The 25,113-nt window shown below is 38.5% G+C and overlaps 2 protein-coding genes across 2 annotated transcripts in view; one reads left to right on the top strand and one right to left on the bottom strand.

Moving 5' to 3' along the window:
- Positions 1 to 1,884: 1,884 nt before the first annotated feature.
- On the bottom strand, positions 1,885 to 4,909 carry LOC144361483 (gem-associated protein 7-like). The gene is made up of 2 exons (XM_078013447.2): positions 4,801 to 4,909; positions 1,885 to 2,436 (listed from the first exon to the last, which is right to left on the bottom strand). Exon 2 carries the CDS (start codon positions 2,398 to 2,400, stop codon positions 2,104 to 2,106), a length of 297 nt encoding a protein of 98 aa, XP_077869573.2. The 5' UTR covers positions 2,401 to 2,436; positions 4,801 to 4,909; the 3' UTR covers positions 1,885 to 2,103.
- Positions 4,910 to 5,007: 98 nt separating this feature from the next.
- LOC100374946 (tetratricopeptide repeat protein 39C-like) overlaps positions 5,008 to 25,113 on the top strand; it is a 29,098-nt gene continuing 8,992 nt past the window's right edge. The window contains exons 1-9 of the mRNA XM_006822714.3: positions 5,008 to 5,237; positions 9,623 to 9,671; positions 11,054 to 11,715; positions 12,000 to 12,168; positions 13,017 to 13,165; positions 20,511 to 20,563; positions 21,131 to 21,240; positions 23,079 to 23,202; positions 24,416 to 24,513. Coding sequence (XP_006822777.3) covers positions 5,095 to 5,237; positions 9,623 to 9,671; positions 11,054 to 11,715; positions 12,000 to 12,168; positions 13,017 to 13,165; positions 20,511 to 20,563; positions 21,131 to 21,240; positions 23,079 to 23,202; positions 24,416 to 24,513 — 1,557 coding nt within the window. The 5' untranslated portion in view covers positions 5,008 to 5,094. The remainder of the gene's footprint in view (positions 5,238 to 9,622; positions 9,672 to 11,053; positions 11,716 to 11,999; positions 12,169 to 13,016; positions 13,166 to 20,510; positions 20,564 to 21,130; positions 21,241 to 23,078; positions 23,203 to 24,415; positions 24,514 to 25,113) is intronic.

The following is a 25,113-nucleotide window of genomic DNA, read 5'->3' as shown; positions in this document are numbered from 1 at the left end:
TCACGATCATGAATGGGAATCCTATTTATCCCACGTATCCGTCTTGCAGCTTTTTGTCGTAGTAGTAGTAGTAGTAGTAGTAGTCCAGAGTTTTAAATCCGGTTTGGTCCCCGAAGACGAGGGTGGCCGGTTTCACCTTAAACTAGTGGCAATCGCTCTTACCCCCTCCCTCCACTTTGCACGATTTAAAGCATCCCTCATCCTCATCCCAACCTTCCCACTCTTCTCCTCCACTTGCATCTTCTACGTCTTCTTTGGCCTCCCCCTTTTCCTTGGACCACTCACCTCTAAATCAAGGGCCCTTCTTAATACATGCCCATCCTCCCTCCTCAGCACATGCCCATACCAACGTACCCCATTTGCCTTCGCCAACCGATCTACCGCTTCCTTCAAACCCAACATCTGCATCAAGTCCTCAGTTACTTTTCTGTCCATCAACTTCACCCCACATATCACATCACTCTCACCATCACTCTCTCTGTCCTCCTTAAAATACCCAGCTCATTTTCACTCAAACACCATGTCTCGCTCCCATACAGCAATGCTGATCTCACACAACTCTTATAAACTATTCCTTTCATCTCCAAGGGAAATCTCTTCCCATATAGTAGCTCTCCACATTCCCTAAACTTCACCCAAGCAAACCTTGCTCTAGCTGTCACAGCCGCCTCACACCCACCACCCACACTTACCTTGTCCCCCAGGTATGTAAACTCCTTAACTGACTCAACCTCATCACACAACTTTTCTTCCTGTTCCACCACCCTTCCAACTCCATTCTTACATCTTCCACACGCAAAATCCCTTGCCAATCTTTGGCAATCTTCATCTTTGCACATCTCCCATGTATCCACTTCCCACATTTCACACACCGCACTGAATTTGCTTTTACCCTCTTTCCACACATGCCACATGGGTCAACCTTACTCACCAAGGCTTTCTCCTCCGTCCCACTCACCATCACTTTTGTCTTTCCCAGATAAAATAAATATATCAGAATACCAACAAACCATAACCATTGGTAAACGATTTTGGGAGTTAATCAATAATCAAAATATTTTACTAACATTGGGTGTAATTCTATCAGTGGACTTTCACATATTTTATGACAATTCGGTGACCGGTTAATCAGGGGGTCTAATCCTGTGTGCTGCTGAGTTGAGATTGAGAGAATTAGAAATTATAGTAAAATTTGTCTAAGCACCTTTAACATCAAAACACGCATGTGTGAATGTGTGAAATTACTGATATATCGAAAACATTTATACCATATTCCAAACAGTTATTTTTTTTTAAATATTATTGCAAAGTCATCAAATGAGCCATGTTCTATATCCATGGAGATGACATCACAATTTCAAATTGAGTGCATCAACCAATCAGATTGGATAATGGGGGTTGGATATTAAAAATATCCAATGATACATGGAATAAAATGATTATAACATGCAAGTAGCACTACCAATAAATATAATGTATTTATATTGCAGTTACTTATAACTTATTCATTGCTACCATGCCTTTTCCTGTTTTTATTAAAACAAAAATTTCAATTTGCAATAAATCAGTGGAAATCTCACTATTTTAAGAGTTTGGCATGAAGATACACTAAGAGATATGAACAAAATGTACACTGATATACTGTAAAATACTTTATTTTCACTTGGAATTAATTTTTGCTGAAAGAATAAAATGCAGCAAAAATACCTTTTTTCCTATATTTTACATTCAACTTGTCAAAAATCAGTGAAAATAAATTCCATACAAAACACCCAAAAAGTCTTTTCAGCAAAAATTCCTGCTGAAATAAAGTATTTTACAGTATACACTATATTTGAAGTAACTGATGTTGCTATTGGTTTAATGAGAATGTTTCCTTAGCAATTTTCTTGCAATACACCATTGGTATGTATTAATTTTATTCAAGCAGTATTTCAATCCTCAAACCATGCACTGTATACTAAACCCTAACATCAATCCTATCTCCCAGAGTTGGACAATTAATTACCATGGCAACTGCAAATTGCATTCTTATGGCAAGACTACTACAAGCTCCTTTCTACATCAATGTTGTATCAAAGTCTATTGAATTTGTTTCTACATTTATGTTCTCGCTGTTTGAGTCTTAAAACAGCATGCTATGACATCTGAACATCTGAGGAGAGCATGAGATTGCACTCCGATTGGAGTCTCTAGATTAGACACCTGGAAATGAAGAATGTCTATGTCCGCTACTTCAAACGTTGCCGTAACATTGATTCTATCATGCATTGAAAATGTAATTTTCTGGTTATTCATAGCAAGGAGTGTCTCCAGAAATCGTTTCCTTAGCAACGCTCTTGTAGCTTGTTGTTCAGCCACATTATTTTCTTCACCACATTGCATCACTTCTTCTTCCATTGTTACCAAGACAACACATCGGATGTTAGTTTAACTCTAGAATATTTGAGAAAGCTACATTAATTTGCAAATCAAAATTTTGACCCATTGGGGGTATAGACTCGTTGCACATTTGATATTTCAAACATGGCTATCTAGAGACAGTACAGTCTGAGCATAACATTTTAACAGCTAGTTTCAAGCTGGCTTAAATCTAATTTACCCTGCTTTCAAACCTGGCATACATCTAAATTGTGCAGAGTATCTGTATATGCCTCGTATCAGCAACATAGGTGAATACTTCAAATGAGTTGAACCAGAGGTACATTACTTGGGGTTTGCAACTACGGTGACATGATACCAAGATCCCGATTCAATCTCATTCTCGCATAAGCGTTACAACTCAGACAAATGCGAATGCGCATGCCCGAAGGAACTAGGATACTGAGATGTCCAGGTACATCAAAATAGCTGCTCACGATATGACGGAATACGATAACTATATTTTCTGTACATTTTCGATGTATTACATTTTTTCACTATGAATGTAGTAATACATGTTTTATTGTTTTATTACAAACCGCCTATGTCATGCCAGAAGGTCGTAGCACCTTTCTCGCTGTCTACGAGATGAGACTTGAATGGGATCTTGGCACGATGTCACCATACAGTACTATGCGCATTGCAAACCCCAAGTAATGTGTCTCTGGTTGAACGTATTGATAAAAAAAAAAATATGATACTCACTTTAAAATTACAAGTTTTTATAAAAAAGGCAAAACCGGGTGATAGTCAGCTTGGAAGTTAAGTTATGCTCAAACTTTACTGTAATGACGATCATAATGATGTTTATTCAACAGTTTCTATGATACATCTAATAAGTAGAATGTCACATGGTAGGACAATTTAATGATGTCATATGCAAAGGGTTTAGATCTCAGATCAATTATTTGTGAAACCTATGTACATTTAATGAAATTTTAAAGCGAGAGGGAAGTCACCTGCGCACGCGTGGGAATTGAGTCCCAAGCGACGATAACAACACACGCTAAAACTGCAAAGGCTCATGGGTACAATATAATATTAGCTATGGGTGTGGTGTATGGTTTTTGGAAAGTAAGGAAGACATAAAAAAGTTGAAGAGCCTACAATACCAATTTGGCAATTTTTTTTTCAAAGTGAATAGAAATGTTGCAGGCACAGCTGTATTAGGAGATTTAGGATGGGCAGATTTAGGCTATATTCTTGATAAATAGATTACAACATATGGACAATAGTAGGTGGACCAAAGTTGTTTTTATAGAGTTACATAAATCCCAGGAAAATAACTTTAAGCTTATCTGGAATTGGCCAAAATATATAAACAAAATTCTTGTTTCTAATGGACTAGATCATGTTTATGGGACTGAAACACAAACTAATAAACAGTGGATCAAAAGCTTTCATAAAATAGGTGAAGAGAATGAACTGAAACATTTTACATATAAAATAAATAACATGAAATCCCTTGAACGCTATTGTTGGATTAAAAGAAATAACAAAAAAGAAAATTATATTAAGGATCCCTATGATCATTATGGCATATCATTAATGTTTAAGGTTAGATCTAACTCACTGGATTTAGAAGGAAATAAACTAAATAAACTAAACACTAATGAATTGCCTTCTCTCGGGGGGGGGGTGAATTTCAAGTTTAATTTGCTTTTTGGTGACATTCCATGGAATATGAACATTGTTTTTAAAGAGGTACGAAAATTTCCTAAAAATCTTTGTAAACACAGAAATGAAAGTAGTATGAATTCACCATGAGATCTATTGTCAATTTTATTTTTATTCAGTCTCAGATATGTATGATTTTTTTCCTTTTTTCTTTTCTTCTTTTTTATTTTGTTGCCGCTCCGAAAGCTTAATAAATATTATTATTATTATTATTATTATTATTATTATTATTATTATTTAGACGCTTGTTTTTAAACAATGACACGCTATGGCCATCTGAAGCATGCGCAGGTGACAACTCGTGAGGGTGTTTGAAATTGTGGGCTTAAGGAATTCCATTTTTTGGCAATTTTTTACATATGCCCAATGATTAATTTTTTGTATTCACATTTATTTCAAATTTGTTATTACGCACAGTCTTCATGGAAATTTGTTTAGTTTTGCTCACTTGCCCACCCTCAATTTTCAACTTGGAGATCCTTAATAAATACAGCATACTAACCATAACGTAGCTATACAGATAAATTTCACACTTTACAAAATAAAAAAATAAAAACAAGGACATTATACCCTTGTTAAACTGGTTTCCAAAAATAACAACTTTAAATACAAGCTCAATTATCTTGCTAAAATCATTTTGATTTTTGCAATATAATGATATCATTATAATTCATGTTTCATGCTTTATTGATATGCGCTTACCTTTATAAACACGTACAACGTTTGCACCGAGGGAATAGGAGCCCCTCAAAACGTCCAAAATTGTACTGATGAAAACTCCCGTGTCATGTGATTATTGATCTTTAACCCCTGACCTTTGCCCTCCTAGTCAACAGTAACTAGAAAATGGCGAACTAAAGTCAATATTGTTTATGGATTTTGGGTCACGGTACTTTCGCTGAGATCTCGTGGCATTTCAGTTTTCGGCGCAACATAACCGCATTCTAGAAATTTAAACATTTGCGAGAGGTTTTTAAACGGTTTGACTTTCTGAAAATGATGACAGAAGACACACAGGATTATACTAAAAACGGGATGATGGAAGTCGAAATAGACGATGTTAAATTGTCGTTGGCCGGTATTAACTTGATGCTTAACAACGGGTACAAGGAATCGGATGCATTATTTACCAAATACAGGTAAACTACTGTAATATATTTCATTTTCTATTCTTAGTTTAGTTGCTGTTAGTTTACTTGCATTACGAAAATATATCATGTGTCCGTTACTACCGGCACTTGAATCGATCGATACGTCTGCATGAAGCGGAAACACAAAATACAACTTTGATAACACAACAAGCTATGACTTCACTAAAGTTACTTCATTTAATTACGATAATAATTTCCTATTTTTCATATTTATCGATCTATGTGCTACACGGGCTCATGTTCCCTTCATTTTGGGGGAGGTGGAAGATCTCATGTGATGGTGAAAATGTCACGTGATTGATTGGCGTATATCACGTGGAGTGGCCTATATTACTGTAAAATACTTTATTTTTGCTTGGAATTAATTTTCGCTATTTTCGCTGAAGGAGTGATTCAGTGAAAATAAAATCCAGCGAAGATACCTTTTTTCCTATATTTTACATTCCGCTCACCAAAAATCAGTGAAAATAAATTCCATACAAAAACACCCAAAAAGTCTTTTCAGTGAAAATTAATTTTAGCTAAAATAAAGTATTTTACACTATGCCAATGCTAAAGGGACAATCATTTAGAAACATTTTGGGGACTTGAAAGATTGCCTTTTTTATTTTTTCTATAGCATTGAACTTCCTACAACTTTTATGCTGAAATATGAGAGTGTCTAACTATCTCTTGTTCAAAAAAGAGTGCATCTTGCTACAGATCTGGTTATATACACATAGCATAATAAAATCTTCGAAATGAAATTGTTTAAAAGGAAAGTTGCCTTGGTTATTGGGATTCCTGGAGTGAACCAGAGATTCTCTAATCATCTGGTGATGTGAAGTTTTTGCAGATCATAATACTGTAAAGGGGGTAATTATTCACTGGGTTTTAATTTAGCTTATTTCGCTGACTGGAAAATGTGCTAAATTAAAACCCAGTGAATATGTAAAATTTATCATAGAACACATTATCTAAATGACGAAACTGTGAATTTAAAACCCACTGAATATGCCTGAAATAGTAAATCAGTGAAATTTAAACCCAGTGAAAATTAGTCATTTTACAGTAGTATATAATAATATTAACTTTATTACACAACTAAATCATCAGAGGATTTAGTAAGGTGAAGAGAATAACAAGACAAGAATAAACAAATGTAATAAAAACAAACATAAAACATAAAAATAAAAACTATCAAAATAATAACTTCAAGATTCTCGCAACTTTTAATTAGGGGATTTATAGATAATATCTTTAAGGTATAGTGAAAGGGCTTTTGCATTTTTCATTACCTCAAGAAAAATATCGTCTGGTAAATTAGACTTCAGATCACAATCTTCGAAAAGTCTTTTCCTTTGACTCTTAAAGGAAGGACATTTAAGGATATACAGTGATGATCTAGGCGTGGCCACGAATTTTTTTACAACTCACAATGCAGATGTGCTGCAAGCTATGTTGCCCCAAAATCTGATAACCATATACTGGCTTCCTGAAGTAACATTGTATGCAATGCAGCTGTATCGTCAGCCAATCACAAAGTAGTTGACTATTTTGCTGGTTGGGTGTGGGAAACAAATTTGTGGTCAAAGTCGACGGTTGTCGCACTTCATGGGCCAACAGTACAAAAAAAACTGCATCAAATGGTATTGGATATCGGAATCCCAGACTTGTTGCAACTAAAATTTGGTGACACTACGAGTCAAACCAATCCCAAAGTCGCACAGATCATCAGCTTGTATCCTGATCTTACAGTATTAACATCAATATTGCGCATACTGGGGGTTGGCAGCCATGTTGTCTAGCAGCACATACTCCTGTGAAAACAATGACTTTTCTTGACTTTTTTTCAATTCTGGACCGATTCTCAGTAAAACTGAAAAAAATCTAGCAATCTGGCAATCCATAATTTAAACTTAAATTTAACTCAACGATAAATTATCATAGCAATAATAATTATACAACTTTTTTAGTCATAATTATTCATATCTCAAATTTTGAAATATGAACAAATTATTTTATCTTAGAAACCAGTATAAAAATTGTCATGATATATCAGACTTTTGTGTCTCAAAAAATAATCCAAAAACCCCATTTTTTTTTTAATTTTCAGTATTCTGATGGTACATGTATAAACTCATAATAATGTAATTATGACGAACATGACATATTGTATATATATTTGAGTGTCACTCATGAAATATCTTTATGACTATATGTACATATAGATAACTTCTAAGAATCAGCTTAAATTGAAAGCAAATAGTAAATATATGGTGGCGAATTTTATACAAAAATATTATGAACATGTCCGCCTATATTTATGATTAAAATCCAAAAATAACCATTAATAATAAATGTTAAATTGGGTCACTATGAATATCCATGGTAACTGTCCTGAGAGACCAATGTGATGTACAGATATGCTAAGAGTTATCAACCTTTGCAAGGACTCTTGGTAATGTTTATACTGTCAGACAGTTTATTTAAAAATTCATCATAATATTTGACATATATGTTTATTCATTAAAATACACTATACACATGTATCAGGTATTTTTTAGGTGAATTCTCTAATGCTTTACAATATGAATAATTATCAGATTTTTAACAATCATTTTTTTATTCAAATGGAAAAATCTCTGATTGCAAAGTTGATGAATGAAATCAATGAATAATAAAAAAAATGTTCAGTAATTTTATTCTGTAAAAGTATATTTATAAGAGTTGGTTGCTGAGAGTCCCTCTAAATACATACCTCTCCCCTGTATTTTAGATTGATAATGGAATGTTCCATATCAAAGATAGATAAATAAAGTGAAGTGTCAAATGTTTGCTTAAGTTTATTGTTTCTATGGTAACTTCTTTTAATTATAAATATTTTTCATCAAAAAGTTAATTTATAGCCAAAAATTATTGTCAGATTTCAAATAGTATAGTTGAAATTAATGAATGCAGTGTTCCTAAAACTTTGAGTGACACACATTTCTCATTTCTCATTAATGAAATAAATGTTGAGGTCAAACTATACTTAGCTCGCGCCATTATTGCTGATAAAATAAAAGTAGTTGATTATTATACTGCATGTCTAAGTGGCGTCTGTCGTTTAAACTTATTCATGGAAAATGTCAGCCATTCATAACTGGTGCCCCCCCCCCCCAGCTCCCTAAAATCAAAGTTTCTTAATGCAAAATGTTTAAGTACATTCCTTTGTAATTCAGTTTTGTATTCTATCGGGGGTATGTACATTTCCGCTTTGTATGTTGGCTGTTTTTTCATAGCATGTCCACATTGTTTTAAGATCACTCATGACCATTTCTAATCTGTGTTTTGTTTTTCTTTTATTTTTATTTTCTCACACACAATAAGAAATTAATTTTTACCCCTCCCCACTTAATCAAATAACAGTAATAAATGCATAATAATCAGGTTTAACCATTTGGGCACCAACTTTCAAAATTGTTTGTGTAATTTTTACTAAATTCAATCTCAATTTTAGACTGTACAAAAAAATCTGACATTGCTTCTAGTTTTTGATCAAAAATATTTAAATTTTCGTCAACAATTTCTGTAGAAAAAAGCAGACTGCAAATGGAACTATTTTGTGGATAGTACCTGAAGTTAACTTTAGCGTGAGTTAATAGCGTATTTTTAAATCATATAATGTAATCTTTAAAATATAAACATTTTTTTCTCAAATTTAATCCAATACTTTCCAATTCCTTTGAAACCAAATTGTAAAATTTTAATTGGTCGAGCTCTTTGAAATCTACAACAAACATGGTAAAAATTAGATAAATGCTGGTGATGTGATACTTATGAACCATTAGTGCTTTTAATATATATTGTAACCATGATTATGTTTATCTAAAACTTTTTACTTTGTTCACAAATTGAGTCGCATTTTTAAAATACAATATGTCTAGGTTATTATCCCGGATATTTTTCCTGTTCAAAATTCAGTGCAAATATTTTCACATTTTTGTAAAATTTTCAGTAAATTTCATCACCATATATGGCCCATACAGTCAGTTAAAGATATTTCTTTTAGTTTTTGATCAACATTTCATTTGATGGGAAGACTATACATGTACAAAATAATTTTGTAGATTGTGCCAAACGTTGATAATGATGCTCAAAGGGTCAATTAGAATACTCTTCAGAAAAAGATATTGCATCTGAGAATATTCATATTTGAAATCAAAACTAATTTTTGAAACTTTCACTTTGGCTATTTACTGTATAAAGGGGGTTAATTATTCACTGGGTTTTAATTTTTGCTTATTTTGATGACTGGAAAATGCGCTAAATTAAAACCTAGTGAATATGTAAAATTGAGCATAGAACACATCTAAATGATAAAATGAAATTTATTTTATTTATTTATTTAGAAATTACAGTCCATTGATGAGTGCTGGAGCAAGTTTTGTTTGTTTTATGGTAAGTAAACCTATTGTGATTGTCATTATCGGTTGTTTTCACTAGGAACTAGAGCAATTCCAACACTAGAGGGCGAAAACACTGTGGCTTGCTGTCTAAAGAATTAAAGTTAATTTCTACTGCAGCACAATATTGTCATTGTCTCTGAAATTTTAGAGACGCAGTCAGAAAATGAGGACTTATTGATTGACCTTCATGCGTGTGTCCGGATCTATATCATAGACATGCCTGGACTGATTTCATTCAAACTTCACACATACATCATACATAATATTATACATATGCACATCAATTTGTTTCACTATCTGATTCAAGATTGTCAAATGGCAGCCATCAAAAACCAAGCATTTCTTGCATTTTGGAACTAGGTCTTGGTTATTTATGGATGGATTTTTCAGATTGGATTCAAAATGGCTGACTGGCGGCCATGCTTGGACATGATTGACTGATTATGTTTAAATTTTATATATTCATCATACATCATGTCATAGATATACAGATCTATTCGTTTGGCGACTAGCAGCCATTTTGCCTTTATGAATGCTGCTCCAGAGCAATAACTGACATGCTTTGACTGATCATGTTCAAACTTTATATATACATCATGTTGCACGTATGTACAGGTATTGGTTGGATGATCAGATTCAAGATGGCCAAATGGCAGCTGTTTTAATTTTTTAAAAAATCATTAAAATCAAACATTTCTTCCATTTCATTTCACAATGAATACTGTTCTTTCACCATGTCTCTGACATTCTTTGGCCGAATATAAAAGAGTGATAAAAGTCTGTTTATGTGTTCGTCAACAGTTCTACAGACCGTATTTTTAACTTCTTTTTGAAAACTCTGTCAAATTTGTTCATTTTATGAATTTTGTAGGGTCCTTGGGTTGACCTATGAGATTTGTAACAAGATGATAACAACTGTAATTGTAAAAATGGCAACTAGTTAATATCTCATCTTACACAACATTATTAACTTTTCTTTGACAAAAACATTCTACAAAAATAGCTATTTTTACCATTAGATCATTTTTCTCAAATTAAAACATAGAAAGATGTTTCTTTTTTTTTATAGCTTATATTAAAGATAAAAGAATATTGAATGTCTACAAACAGAAAAAATAACTAACTAAATAAAAAGCAACTACATTCTACAATATTATTTATTCTAACAAAATTTGATTAAGTATGACTGTTTTTTGTAATATAAATAAATAAATTACAAAAAATTACATGAACATACATTATGATTGTGAGATAGTTTTGTTTTGAAAATGATTAAGTTAACTAAAAAAAATATTCTGTATTGTACAGTTTTTCATGTGATTTGACCACACAGACGCTCTGTACTCTAATAATTTGTTATTATTTTGCACTTAGAATGGGTTGATGACGTTTGAAGAAGATAAACTACAAATGGCTGCACGGTCCATCAAGTCTACGGAAAAGCTCTGCTCATCAAATGAAGGACTTGTCAGATCTGTCAAGAAATTTTTTGGCAGTAGTCGGGAGACAGACGTAATTCTGACTCGCGAGGAGCGTATTATGAGACTGATTATTATAGCGGACTGTCAGCTTTATTTGTCGGTGATTACTTTCGTAAAACAGGATTTAACAAGCTACATCAAAGGAGGTTGGCAGCTACGTAAAGCATGGAAAATTTACGACAGAGTTTTCAAAGAAGTGAATGCACTAACAAGAGAGCGTAGAGGGATTTCAGAAAGTCCGTCCTTTGAGCGTCCTCCAGTCGTAGGGGCCGAGGATGAAGAAGTTGAGGGCACTGCAGCTGCATCAGAGCCGACAACTCCAGAGGAGGTGATTACGTTGAAAAGTACAAACAATGAGATTTCTGATGAGACTTTGGCGAGATTGCGCGGTGCTGTCTGTTTTGGGTATGGTCTATTTCAGCTCTGTATTTCTATGATGCCACCAAATTTACTGAAGTTGGTCAACTTACTCGGCTTTGCGGGAGATCGTCAAATGGGTATCAAATGTTTGGATGAAGCAAGTCACAGTGAAGACATGAAAGCACCATTGGCAACGTGAGTTTATTTCAGAACTTATCATTTCTTATAAATGTTTTTTTTTTTATTTATTATTTTTTTTTATTCATATTTGCATGATCTTGAGTTACTTCAACATTTCATTATAAATATATTCATATTCATAATTTTATCTGTTGCACAATGTATCAGACACATACAGTCTTTGCTCGATATTGTTTAAATTTAGTACAAAGGCAATATGGAATGGTATTCATATGCACATCATGAGTAACCATGGATACCAATTCATTACTGAATCCTTTCCTTTCATTGTCTCATAGGCTTGGTTTGCTTTGGTATCATACGGTTGTTCGTCCATTCTTTGCTCTTGATGGGGGCGCTGTTGATGCTGGCTTACAGGAAGCTACTGATATTATAGAAGAGAATCAGACAAAATATCCTACTTCAGCTTTATTTTTATTTTACAGAGGGAGAATACAGAGATTAAAAGTATGCACCAAAAATTCATCCATTATTGATAATTCACTTCCCCTCATATCAATCTATTCTAATAATGTGTACTGCCAATAGATGATTTTCCATACAATTGTGAGATCTCGCGAGATGCATGAAAGACGTGTGTCGAATGCCTGCCGCAAAAATTGTACGATTTGATTTTGAACTAGAATTTCTTTATTTCGTAGCTCACATCTACCGGCCGATCTTCGACAGAGGAATATTGTTTCCGAATACCCTTACTTAATCGAAATTGCCTATCATCAAATGTGGACAGCACATTATCGATTTTGCGCATAAAGCGAGATTCTCGCAGTGAACGGAATTGGTCTATTTTGAAAACCATGCATTCTCATAATTCGGCCGATTATGCTTGAGGTCAATGTACGAACATAGTTGTGTGTGATATCAAAAGTATGCAATATTTATTCACTTTTGTATGAATCATTTGAACAAATCATTTCAAATTAACAAATTCAGGACATTTTCAAAAGTAAAATTATCTGTTTACATTTTTGGCATGTTGTTTGGTCACGAACTATATGTTTGATTTCTTTTTTCTCAAATGTGGCAATTTATTAAAAATATACAGAGCTCCAACCTACATGGATGTAATTGGTTTTAAACGGATCACTTTTCATTCAATATATGTATCTGCGTTTTTAACTTTAAAATCTACCCACAGAACAGTTCAATCCCACTGAATAATAATTATCTAAATTGTGTGCAATTCAAATTGAAAATAGTGTAAAATAGTTTATAATTATGCTAATAGACTATCTAATTGTTCTCAATAATGCTGGACTGCTCTAATTGAGTACAATTGACTTGTTCCCTTGTAGTGTCAATTAGACGAAGCTCTGTCAACTTATAATAATGCACTAGAAGCTTGTAAAGAGCAGAGAGAAGTTCAATTAATTTGCTTATATGAGATTGGTTGGATTAATTTAATGAAATTAAACTGGGAGGAATCATTGATGGCTTTCATCAGGTAAGTGTTTATGCAAATATTTTGTCTATTTGTAGCGTATACGCTTTATACATAAATGACTTGTGTGTGTCTATGATCAAAAGAAATCCTATTTCAATGATCCAGTACACAATTGATGCATTATGTGGGAGTCATTTTAAAAAAAAACAATTTTAGTATGGTACAGGTAATCTGGAAGGAGTAGTACAAAAACACAGAAACTGATTCACTACGTTCAATTACCCACCATAGACTCCGGTCAGTCAAAATGACTATTTTGAACTGTAGGCATTAATCAGCGATTCTGCCGGTGACGGAGAGATAGAATCCAGGTCAGGGGAAGCTCCATGACCTCAAGATTCTTTTACCCCTTACGTCACGAACCCACGTGACCGAGGCCACATGGCAACGCCATAGGCAGCCGTCCATCACTCTTAATTTCTCTCCGCCTCGAGTGGAGATGAAATCTAGCGAGCTCTGCTGGATCGCCTGCTTTTTTTCCTGTCCGGATTTATAGCTTGGGTTGTTGCCGCTGCTCGGCATCCGACATGGTAGCTGGTAGGATAAGTTTTCCTTGTCTTTTTTTTTACCCTCGTGTCATTTTCCCCTTTGTGTGTAGTATTTTTCACAGCAAAGAAATCAAAATCCGGCGCCACTACGTAGTCACATGTTGATTTCATGGCGGCACCTTTTACAACTGTAATTCGTCTCCCTCATGCATGTCGTCTTTTATTTTTAATGTATTTAGCAATATATCGATGTAATGACAGCTCCAAGGCTCGCTGCCTTTTTCTTCCGGTCTCCTCGTCTTTCGAGCCGACCGTACAGTGGTTTATTCAGAATCTACCAGCATAGAACCCGCATCCGAGATGCTTTGTCGTGGCTACGTGTGGGTTCCGGGTTTGTTTTTGTTTTTTGTTTTTTTGCGTGAAAGCGTGTTTTTTTCACTGGAGTTCTGAGACCTGAGATTTTCTTTCAGAGCCATCAAAATCGCTGACACTGACCGCGTCACAGCAAGGTCGCGCGTCCAGTAAACAAATCGGTTAAAGTGAGTTGCGTGTTTTGCATGAGTGGAAAGTCCTCACGCTCGGCTACCGGTACTTCATGTACCGGGACGTCGAGTAAGAGGCCCGACGGCGGAGGTACCGATATTTTCTCGGTCTCCCCCGCTGATCGGAGGGCATCCTCACAGTCTGTTTTTTCAGGCGGTGTTTTTTACCCGTTTTTACCGGCTGCAGGGAGGCTGTGCCCCTGGAGGCTTTCCTCCTATGGGGCCCGTTGCGGGTCTCTTCGTGGACCCTTCCTCGCACGGCGCCGAGTTTGCCTCCGAGTTGAGGGCTTTGGTCGAAGGACTGTCGGGGCAATTGCGTCCCTGGCAGGCCGGGTAGATCAGACGCAGTCGGAGCGAGCTGTCTCCACTGTGTCCCCTCGGTGGGCAAGCAGGAAGAGACACGAAAGCATGTTTGCATTCAAACACGTCTCTTCCGGGGAACCCCCGTTCCCAGTCACGGCTCTCCCACTATTTTGGGGGGTGGCCGAGGCTCAGGCTAATTACACCGGTCCTTCTCAAGTCTCCGATCTCGGGGCAGGGCTTTCAGGGCAGGGCACGCGTTGACACCCCCCCCCCACTTTCAGCCAGCTAGGGTTCGTCATGCGGTAACGGTACAACGGTAACGAATTTATCCTTGTGTCCAGTCCCCGCTTTGGGTTTTGACTCCTTTCTTACTGACCCACGGGCGTCCCCAGAGGGAACCGACCCTGTCATGAGATGCACAGTCGAACATGCTCCCTCTCACATATTTTAAGTTAAAGGAGACGCGTTCGCTCGCGTTGGATACAGCCGGTACTCCGGGCGGTCCCTCAGAGTCTTCCATCTGTATGACTCGGTGAGCCACGCTTTTGGGGTGAGGCGGAGTATCATCGTTCCCAGTGATACGATGTATATACCCCCACCCTTGATTCTAAAGCGACCACCTAAGGTTGCTTCAACGCTTATGGGATCACGGGCGTCGGGATCCAAAGCAACCCCGTCGGCACATCTCTCCCCTGTCCGTCTGAGTGCGGAGTGGGGCGCAGAGCACGCAAACGGTGTTGATGGGCGGCGTTGGTCAGCCGCGGAGGATGTAATGCTTAAGGCCCCCGGGTGGGGATAACGTTAGGCAACACTTCCCACTGGACCAAACGCTACCCAGTCGGTGTGTTTCGGGATCAGACCCCATAGCGTGGGATTTGACCAAAACGCCCCCAACAGGATTCCAAGGCTCCTTCCCCAGACCCCGGTACCACGAATTTGGCAAACCGGGCAAAGGGGGATAGCTGCGTTCCATGGGTACGTCCCCCACCTCAGTGACGCAGACTGGACACCCTCCACCCTCTTTGTTCAGGGAATGGTGGGTACAGTCTCGGAGCTTCGGAGTGCAATGAATCAGAGGGTTCAGATTGAATCCGCTATCCAGTTGGTCCTGCCATGGGCAAGCGGAGGGCACCCCAAGCACAGAAAACACAACGCTAGCCAGAGTCACCCAGGAGGCAAGCGCTTGTACCCTTCCATGGGAGGGAAGGGTAGTGGCGTGCCCCCAGGGAGGTAAGAGCCAGGTGGTGGCTCCTCACCCTCTCTGGGCGGATGTCTACCCGGCAGCAGGGGAAGCATGTTTGACGCTCACCTCTGCAACCGGGGGAGACAGGCACGTGTTCGGTGAGTGGCCAGGTCACATCTTAGTGACTACTTCAGGCCTTGGGGAACTCGCCTCATGGGGGAAGGGAGCACCCTCCCCCCTTGCAACTGCCGAACACATGGCCACACATCCCTGTCGTACACAGATTGCGCCGGTGTAGTCCGGTTTGGAGACGGCGGGTGACCGACCCCTGGACCTTCCCAGGTGGTGACATCCGTTTACGGCATACCGCTGAAATCTCCACTTCCCCCCGTCAGTGTCTCCCCTGTTGGGCACTGCCAGGGGACTCCCGCAAGGCGGAAGCAATCAGACAGGAAGTAGCAGTTTGCTGGGGAAAGATGCCATACACAGGGTACATCAGCCGGAACTAAGTCCAGGCTTCTACCCAAATGTGTTCGTAGTACCAAATCTACAAGTGGCAGGCGTCCAGTTTTGGACCTAGACAGACTGAATCAGTAAGTGCCCCTCGATCGGTTCCACATGGAGACACCATTCAGGGTTCTTCTCTCCATCCACCGTTTTGACTGGCTAGCCCCGCTAGATTTAAGCGGGGCCTACCTGCACGTACCGATGCACCTAGCGAGTTGCCATCTCCTTCGAATCGCCCAGCTGGGCCAAGTATTCGAACTTCGGTGCCCCCCCTCCGTTCGGGTTAGGCACAGCGCCCTACGTGTTCACCAGAGGGATGAAACAGGTAGTGCTGCTGCTTCACCAGATGTCGGTACACCTCAATCCGTACCCAGACTACTGGTTACCAACAACCCGGGCAAGGGGTAATAGCCAAACGCATCAGGCTAACACAGGATTTACTTCACCAGTTGGGCTCATTAGTAAATCGACAAGTCCCACCTCGAGCCAACGCGCAGTTGGTGTCCCTGGGCATGGAGTTTTGACACAGAGGTAAGCTTGGCTTAGCTATTTCAAGCATATTGCTTAGCGCTAAGCAGCCTAGCCGAATGCCTAGTCAGCGTTCCCTAGGTGTCCCTCCGTGAACTAATGCGGATCATCGGAATGATGACCTCGGTTCGAAGGGTCGTTCCCCAGGCCGCACTACGCAGCCGCCCGGTATAACACTTGTTATAACGCCGAGCTCTTCTATGGGAACTAGATAGGCGGGTTTCGATCTCGGACCAAGTGAAGGAAGCCCTGCCCTGGTGGTCGTCACTGACCAACCTCGGGCAGAGGGGCCCCCTTGGACCCGCTCGCCGCAGGTATGACTCTGGTAACAAATGCCTCCCCCCAGGGTTGGGGAGCGCATCTATTGGACGAACAAGCCCAAGGATATGGCTCCCGCATAGTTTTGGGACCACCATATCAACCGGCTCGAACTGTGAGCAGTGTACAATTAGCACTACCACGCTTTCTACCCGTAGTTCGAGACCACAGAGTCCTGCTCCGCACAGACAACGCAGCGGTGGTCTCCTTCAAGAAGGAGGGGGGACGCATTCCCCATCGTTGTGAGTCCTAGCGGAGCAAAATCCTCCTTTGGTGCCTGGAATACAATGGGGAGCTAACCGCACACCACCTTCCAGGGGTGAGGAACAGTCTGGCGACTGCCCTTTCAGGGCGACTCCGTCTCCAGAACACGGAGTGGCTGATATCCCAATGGGTAGCCTCCAGGCTGTTTCGGCTGTGGACGGTCCAAGCTTAGACCGTTTGCCGCACCCCGGAACACCAAGCTCCCGACGTACGTAACACTCCTGCTGACTCTAGGAGCCTGGGCCAGGGTCGCTTTGCTACCCCGCGGATCCGCTTAGTTGTGTACGCTTTTCCTCCCTTCCCCCTAGTCCACCGGGCACCGGAGAAGACTTCGACAGGTGCACACCTGCATATTATCATTGGTTGCACCGAATTGGCCGAACAGGGCCTAGTTTCCACTTCTGTCGGAAACGATAGTCGAAACACCAGCAGTGCTTCCGGACTTATCGGACATGCCGTCCCAACCAGACGGCGCACTACCACGAGCCCAGCGGGTATCACTTACCCGCATAGAGGCTCTCATTAGACCCGCCCATACGAAAGCTTTATAGCAGCGGGCTGCCAACGTTCTGGCCAGGGCGAACTGGGATTCCACCAATGCAGCCTACATTTCTAGGCTGCGAGCATACACTGGTTAGTGTAGCGGAAGGGAGATTGATCGATACCATCCCTCTATTGGCCAGGTAGCAGGCTCCTTCGTCCACCTGTTTGACGAAGTGGGTTTGTCCTACGCAGCGATCGTTGGCTACAGGTCGGCCTTGTGCCCCACCATTCAAACATACGGGAACAAGACTAACCGATTGTCCTACTATTAGGAGACTATTTACTGCTTTCCAGACGCTGAGACCCCATGCAAGGGAACTGCCCAACTGGGACTTGTCGGCTGTGTTGTCCGCTCTAAGCAGACCGCCTTTTGAGCCTCTCCAATCAGCACCACTCAATTTTTTGATGTGGAAAATAGTCTTCCTACTGGCCCTCGCCTCAGGTAGGCGCTGGTCAAAGCTAGGCGCGCACTATCCTTTGCGGACGGTTGTGCCGCTTTTATGGGCGATCAAGTTGTACTAAGACACGAATCGGGTTCTCGCCAAGAACCAAATCCCAGGACACGATCCTCAACCGATTGTCATCCCCCGGCTGGCAAATATTGTCAGTCCGGAAGATCAGGAGGAGTTGCTTCTCTGCCCGGTCCGAGCGCTGAGTTGCTACGAGAACCGTACCAGGTTTTCTAGATGGGGAACCAAACACATGTTTTTGTGTTACGGCCCTGACAAGCGGGATAAGCCGGTTTCCCCGACTTCCATCCCCAGGTGGATTACTGTGACTGTACTGAAGGTCTATGATACACTATCCTCCTCAACACAGACCTTGCAGAGACACCAAATACAAGAACATGAGGTCTGTGCGATTGCTAACTCACTAGCGCTAGCGTCAGGTGCCCCCCTCAAACACATTCTGAGGGCAGGCTTCTGGAGAACGCAGAACGTCTTCATCAACTACTACCTAGGAGACACCCAATCTATTGAGCAGGGTCTCTTCAGGTTAGGCCCCGTCGTAGCGGGTCAGGCCTTGTTTGCTGACCCAGCCCGAACGACTGCAGGGGCCTCTGCACATAGGCGATAAGTCAGTCTCTGCATTTTTTCGGGCAGATTGTCTGTTCCACTAGCACTTCCTGGAAGCTCCCAGGTTTCGCTTCTGTCGACCTACGCCCTCATGCGAACTGTTTCGGTCCGACTTCAAGCTTATCACCCCCGAGTTCGACTTGGGTCTAGCTTTCTCGGGCACACCGAACCCTGTCACCACAGCAGCATTGGCTTCTTGCTTCTGGGACAGCACAGGCAAGGTAAGACACCACCCTTCTTGGGTCTTAACTTAGGTCTTTGGGTTTGTTTTTCATCCCGGACTGGGGGAAAGTCTTTCATCATTCTCCTTTTTTTTCTGTTTGCTCGGAAAAACCCGCCACCTATCGGTGTCTGACTCTGCCTACAGTTCAAAATAGTCATTTTGACTGACCGGAGTCTATGGTGGGTAATTGAACGTAGTGAATTTAGGCGAGGGTTCTTCGAACCCGCCTATTCACATAGTTCATACCCACCATAGACTCCGGGTCCCCCCCCAACCTCCCCACTCTTTCCGTCGCGTTGGTCTAAGTCCTCGAGGCGGAGAGAAAGGAATGATGGACGGCTGCCTATGGCGTTGCCATGTGGCCTCGGTCACGTGGGTTCGTGACGTAAGGGGTAAAAGAATCTTGAGGTCATGGGGCTTCCCCTGACCTGGATTCTATCTCTCCGTCACCGGCAGAATCGCTGATTAATGCCTACAGTTCAAAATAGTCATTTTGACTGACCGGAGTCTATGGTGGGTATGAACTATGTGAATAGGCGAAGAACCCTCGCCTAATTTTGTTAGAGCAGGTCACCTCCTAGTTTTATACCAGTAGCTAAAATGTAAATACGTTATGTGAAATTTATTTTAAAGTAAAAAATGTACTACCATTGTTTTACTATATTTTCTCAACGCCTTATTCTCAGGGGCAGTGCTACGTCACAAGACATTACACGTTGATAAGATGTGCACCACTGTATCCTATGAACTCTATGAGCTCTGCGCGAGCTGCTGTGGAACGCCAAAAATAGCTAAAACAGCACAACTCAACCATGAGACAATTCTATGAACAACCAAAATTATTATATGTTGCACATGTATTGATAATCTTGTTACACTGTTAAGGAGAGTCTCAACAACTATCCCAAAGTACAATTTTTTTGAAAGATTTTAACTGTTGTCTTCACTGGTTGTGGTTGCTAGGTGGTGAAAATGCCTGGTTGTCCACCTCCAAGAAAACCATAATTGTACAGAACCACAACAATACTCTCTGATCTTGTTTAGACTCACTGACTTTACTAGTATTCAGATGTAATCTACATTAATTTTGTGTATTTTTTTTTAAATCTAACCACTTAAACTGTAAATGCATTTATTTTCACCATGTATTGATTTCGTTGTTCTAATGTTTGACTTACAATCACTAGATTCAATAAGTTTTATTATGTTTTCACATTATTATGCTCTTTTAATTTTATGATTAGCATAAATAACGAAACTAAAAACATGTGAAAAGTTGATGTATTTACCATAGGATCTGAATTTATCTGTTGTGATACATGTATGTTTATTAAATGTAACTTGATCTTGTCAATGTCACCAATTCACAGATTACGAGAGGAATCAAGGTGGTCACAGTGTTACTATGCATATCTATTAGCAGGTACCGGTAAATCCATACTTAAAGGGGAAGACATGGCAAACAACATAATGCTCCCTGAGGAAAGACCTTCACAAATGTAGGAGAATGCAATTTACAGTTTTTGTATATCATTTCCTCAATTTCATTCTCAAATCATTTTCTCAATTTATGACAACAGTGGATGTGATGTCATACTTTACCCATAATCCTTTGCTGAAAAACCAAGATGGTGGACTACATAATACTAGCGAAAAGTTGAATATCTAGAGAATGAAAAGTGATATAAATAAACTGTATATTGCATGTCTTTACATTTGCTGAGCTCTTTCATCTGGGAGTATTATGTTGTTAGCCTTGATATTTCCTTTAAGATAATAATTAAAATAATTTCACAAGTCCGACCAGGCAACCATTGTATGTGTAAAATAGCCCTGCTTTTCAAATGCTTACATTGTTGTAGGAAATTAAATTGTGGTATGGGACCTGTACATGTAATTCATGCTTTGATCTATTGTCATATATTATTTTATACATTATTTTAAATTCATTTTTGTTTATAATAATTATTTTTTCTTTTATTGTGGAAAGTTTGTCAGGGTGCTTTGGGACAGGTGGAAACCTCTCAAGAATTATTCAAAGAAGTGCCAAAACTATCAAAGAAGAGGACTAACCAGCTGGAGCAATTTGTTGTCAGAAAGGTAATTATTCTTCCCATCTCGGTAAAAGTCCACAATGATGAAAAATGTCACGTAAAATCATTTTTGCGGGTTGTTGAAAGTTGAAAGCATTCAGTGTTACCCTAATTCAACACATTTAGTTCCAAAGTCAACTTTTGTCACTTTTCACTAAATAAAGCCATAAAATTTTTGTTCAAAAATGTTGATCGACCCCTGTAGCATTTATGCTTAAAAAAAATAGGCAAAAAGATTCACCAAAACTCAAGTTATGGTACTTTATAAAATCGGCTGAACTGAAAAAAAAATTAGAATTAGAGCAAATATTACAAATGACCAGATTCATCACACAGCATCACAAGGTGTTCAGTGAAGTAGAACATCATAGCATCAACAAAATTAGCATACAAGGTATACGGTATAATATATTTATATTCTGTGTTATTTCAGCAATAATTCCACTTTCAACATTACGCCATTTCACTTTTTTGAACAGTGAAAATATGCACGTGATAAATAAATAATCCTGTGATATTTTCTCTTAAGTTGACGTCAGTCAGACATTTGCGATTACCACCATAGTAGCATCAATCTTTGCCTATGGCTCGGATTAATATAAAACTTTGGCGGTAATTACTCGTGTCTATTGACGTCAACCTGAAGAAAATATCTCACGGGATTATATATAAATATTAATGATCCATTCAATAAATGGAAATCTGAATACCATACATTACTCAATTAATAGTGCATATATTTATGTATTTTAATGACATAGATATGGACATGGTTTAAATTAAGTTATATTAATAATGATCCAGACAATAAATTCAACTTTGTGTGTGTACTGAATATTATAATAAATATGATATAGAGGAAATAATATTTCTTAACCTTCGAGATATTTTTCTCCCCCAAAATTCAGTGCCAATATTTTTATTAGTCCTCATATGCACATGCAGTGGTTTAGCGATTTGATTCAAAATGGCCGACTGGCAGCCATCTTTTTTTTTTTTAATGTCTGACATACTGCTACATCTACATGTTGAAAATATTGAAGCAGTCTATGTTCATACTGAGTGGTTGTGGGGAAAGAGTAGAGGGGTTTGGGATACTGCAATGATGACAGAGGGTGTTGTGTCAGACTAAAACAAAATAGCGAAACTCGGTTGAGTATACTAACGACGTATTGTATCTCACAATGAAAAGTGAACACAGACTGGATTATTAAAGAAGTAGCAAGCAACATGATACAAGTTGGCTTATATAGCCTTGGTAGGATTCACGTGAACTTGACAAAATAACTCGCACTAAACGCTCATTAGTCAAAAATGTTATACTTGACATTGTAGCAAGGTTGAACATGTCTTCTCTCAGGTTAGCATATAAGGCAGAAATGGCTTGAATGTTTAAAGTTGTGTTTGTTTACAGTTGTGTTTGTTTACAGTTGTGTTTGTTTACAGTTGCAAATACATGCAAATGTAACGATCAATTTAGAACATAGTAAACAAACCAGTGTTTAAACGTTAGAGGTATATACTATTTGCTGTAAGTTAGTGTCACATGTATGGTAATCAAAAAAGTTGAGTAGTTATGCATGATTAAAAGTAGGTATGTATACTTATGATTAAGTGGTTAAGAGTAGTTATAAATAGTTATGAGTGGTTAAAAAGGTTTTGCTTGTAGTTATGTGTGATTATGAGTGGTTAACAGTGGTTACAAGAAAGAAGTTTTGAGTAAAAATTCCAAAATCTCATTACTATAGAAAAATTGTTTTTGCATAGATCATGTGTCAGACTTTTTTTTTATCAGAATTTACAGAAAACACATTGTTGATGACTTATTTTTGTGTTCCTTGTTAGGCTGAGAAGTTGAAGAAGAAAACGCCAGACAGGTCACATATGATACTGCTCGCTATTGAAGTCCTGTATTTGTGGAGAGCATTACCAACATGCAACAAAGATGACTTGATGCAAATGTTAAAAGGTAATCATTGTAGGGTGTTCAGGGGGAAATCTGTAGAATTTGATGTGTAGCGCAATTGTTAGTGCGCTCGTTTACTATCGGGAAGATTGTAGGTATGACTCCCACTGCTTAGTTTGCAAGGAAAAGATGAGCACTATGAGTATTCTGATTTAGACATCATTTTTGAAACAATATTTCCTGGTACCTAAATTAGATTCATATTCATGTTGAATATTTTTTAGACTGTAAATTTTAACTGTTAGAGATGCCTATTTTAGAACCAATTGAAGGCCTGTCACTCTCACCTGATGCCTAAAATAGGGTGAAGCTTAAATTATAAAATTCCCAGCATACCGTAAAATCTGTATTAGAAGCCGCACCCATTCTTTTTGAACAATTGAGACCCAAAAAATCACCATTTCTTATACGTGTAGATGCTCCAATAGAAACCACAACCCATCTGTTGCATTGTACCATTTTAATAGAAGCCGCGGCTTTTAATACAGATTTGACAGTAGCTGTAGGGGATTTAAAACTGGGTCCTGTAGGACTGCTTCTGTTGTCAGTGCACATAAAAATCCACAGGTACCTTGTCACAAGATGTAGTCACCAAATCACCAAAGGATATCTGGAACTTATGCCAATATTTGTACTATATCAATAATAAAGCTGGATATAGTTGACCCCCTGTAAAAATTATCTTTATGCATAACTAATCAAGAAAATAATAATTTAAAAAACCTTTTCCAGAGATCTTGAATTCTTGTAGAGACAAATATATAGCATATAGAATTTAATTCCACTGAATTGGTGAATAATTTAAATTAGCTTTTACTCGATCCTTGGATAAACATAACACTGTCAAGTTACCAGTCCATGTCATTAATTGCATTACTGTAAAATTCTCCATTTTAGCTGGAATTAATTTTCGGTTGTTTTGTAGGGAGTTTATTTTCATTGAATTTTGATGAGTTGAATGTTGTGAATGGGAAAAAAAAATGTATTCGCTGGATTTTATTTTCACTAAATTGTCCCTTCAGTGAAAAATAGCAAAAAATAAATTCCAAGCAAAAATATTTTATAGTAATTTGTTTTATGTACAGAGCCACTCTGACATGTTTATATTGATGATGTCATCTGTATCGTATGGTCACATACATTACCATCAATTCTGAAAATGACACTGCTCTTGATTTGACAATATGCTGCAAATGTTCTTGTTGGTTTAATTCAGAATGCGAAAACCCTCTAAGTACGCAGCTCAATGGTTTAAAACTTTTGTTGAAAGGATCTATCTATAGGACTTTGGGAAATAATGAACCAGCTGTGCAGGTAAGCTCCATCCAGGAACTAAGTTAAAATCACCATGGTTACTGCTTTATGCCTGGTTACCTGAATGCATCACTGTAAGCTTCTTTTTGGAAATTTGGAAGTATGTATTACTGTTCAAATTTCTGACATTTTTAGCAAAAACCAAAATTGATCTTAACTGACTCATAAATAATGCCACTATGAATAAAATAAATTGTAGTAAAAAATTCTTTGCTGCAATATACTGTGAAATGTTTGATTTTCACAATTTCACAGCGTTATGTAGATAAAATTTCGCGAAAATCACTGACACTCTGTGTTGTATAGAAACTTGTATTTCTAAAGATGCAATAAACAATATTATTATACATCTATCACTGTAACGCCATAAGTTACAGCTTGCCATAATTTTGCGGTTCTATCATATTAAGAAATGAAAATTCCAAATATGGAACAATTACGCGCATAAGCTCCCTCTAATAATAAAAACAAACATGACAGCCCCTGGGGTTTGACGGATACACACAAAGAAGTTCACTAAATCTGTTCTAAACTTTTTGGATTTTGGCATACCCATGATCTATCCTTGGGAGGAAAAGATGTATAATAATGAGGTTATAA

The sequence above is a fragment of the Saccoglossus kowalevskii genome, chromosome 14 (genome assembly GCF_978046115.1).
Source record: "Saccoglossus kowalevskii chromosome 14, keSacKowa6.1, whole genome shotgun sequence".
In the NCBI taxonomy this organism is placed as follows: domain Eukaryota; kingdom Metazoa; phylum Hemichordata; class Enteropneusta; family Harrimaniidae; genus Saccoglossus; species Saccoglossus kowalevskii.
This window is presented reverse-complemented; position numbering and strand designations above follow the sequence as displayed.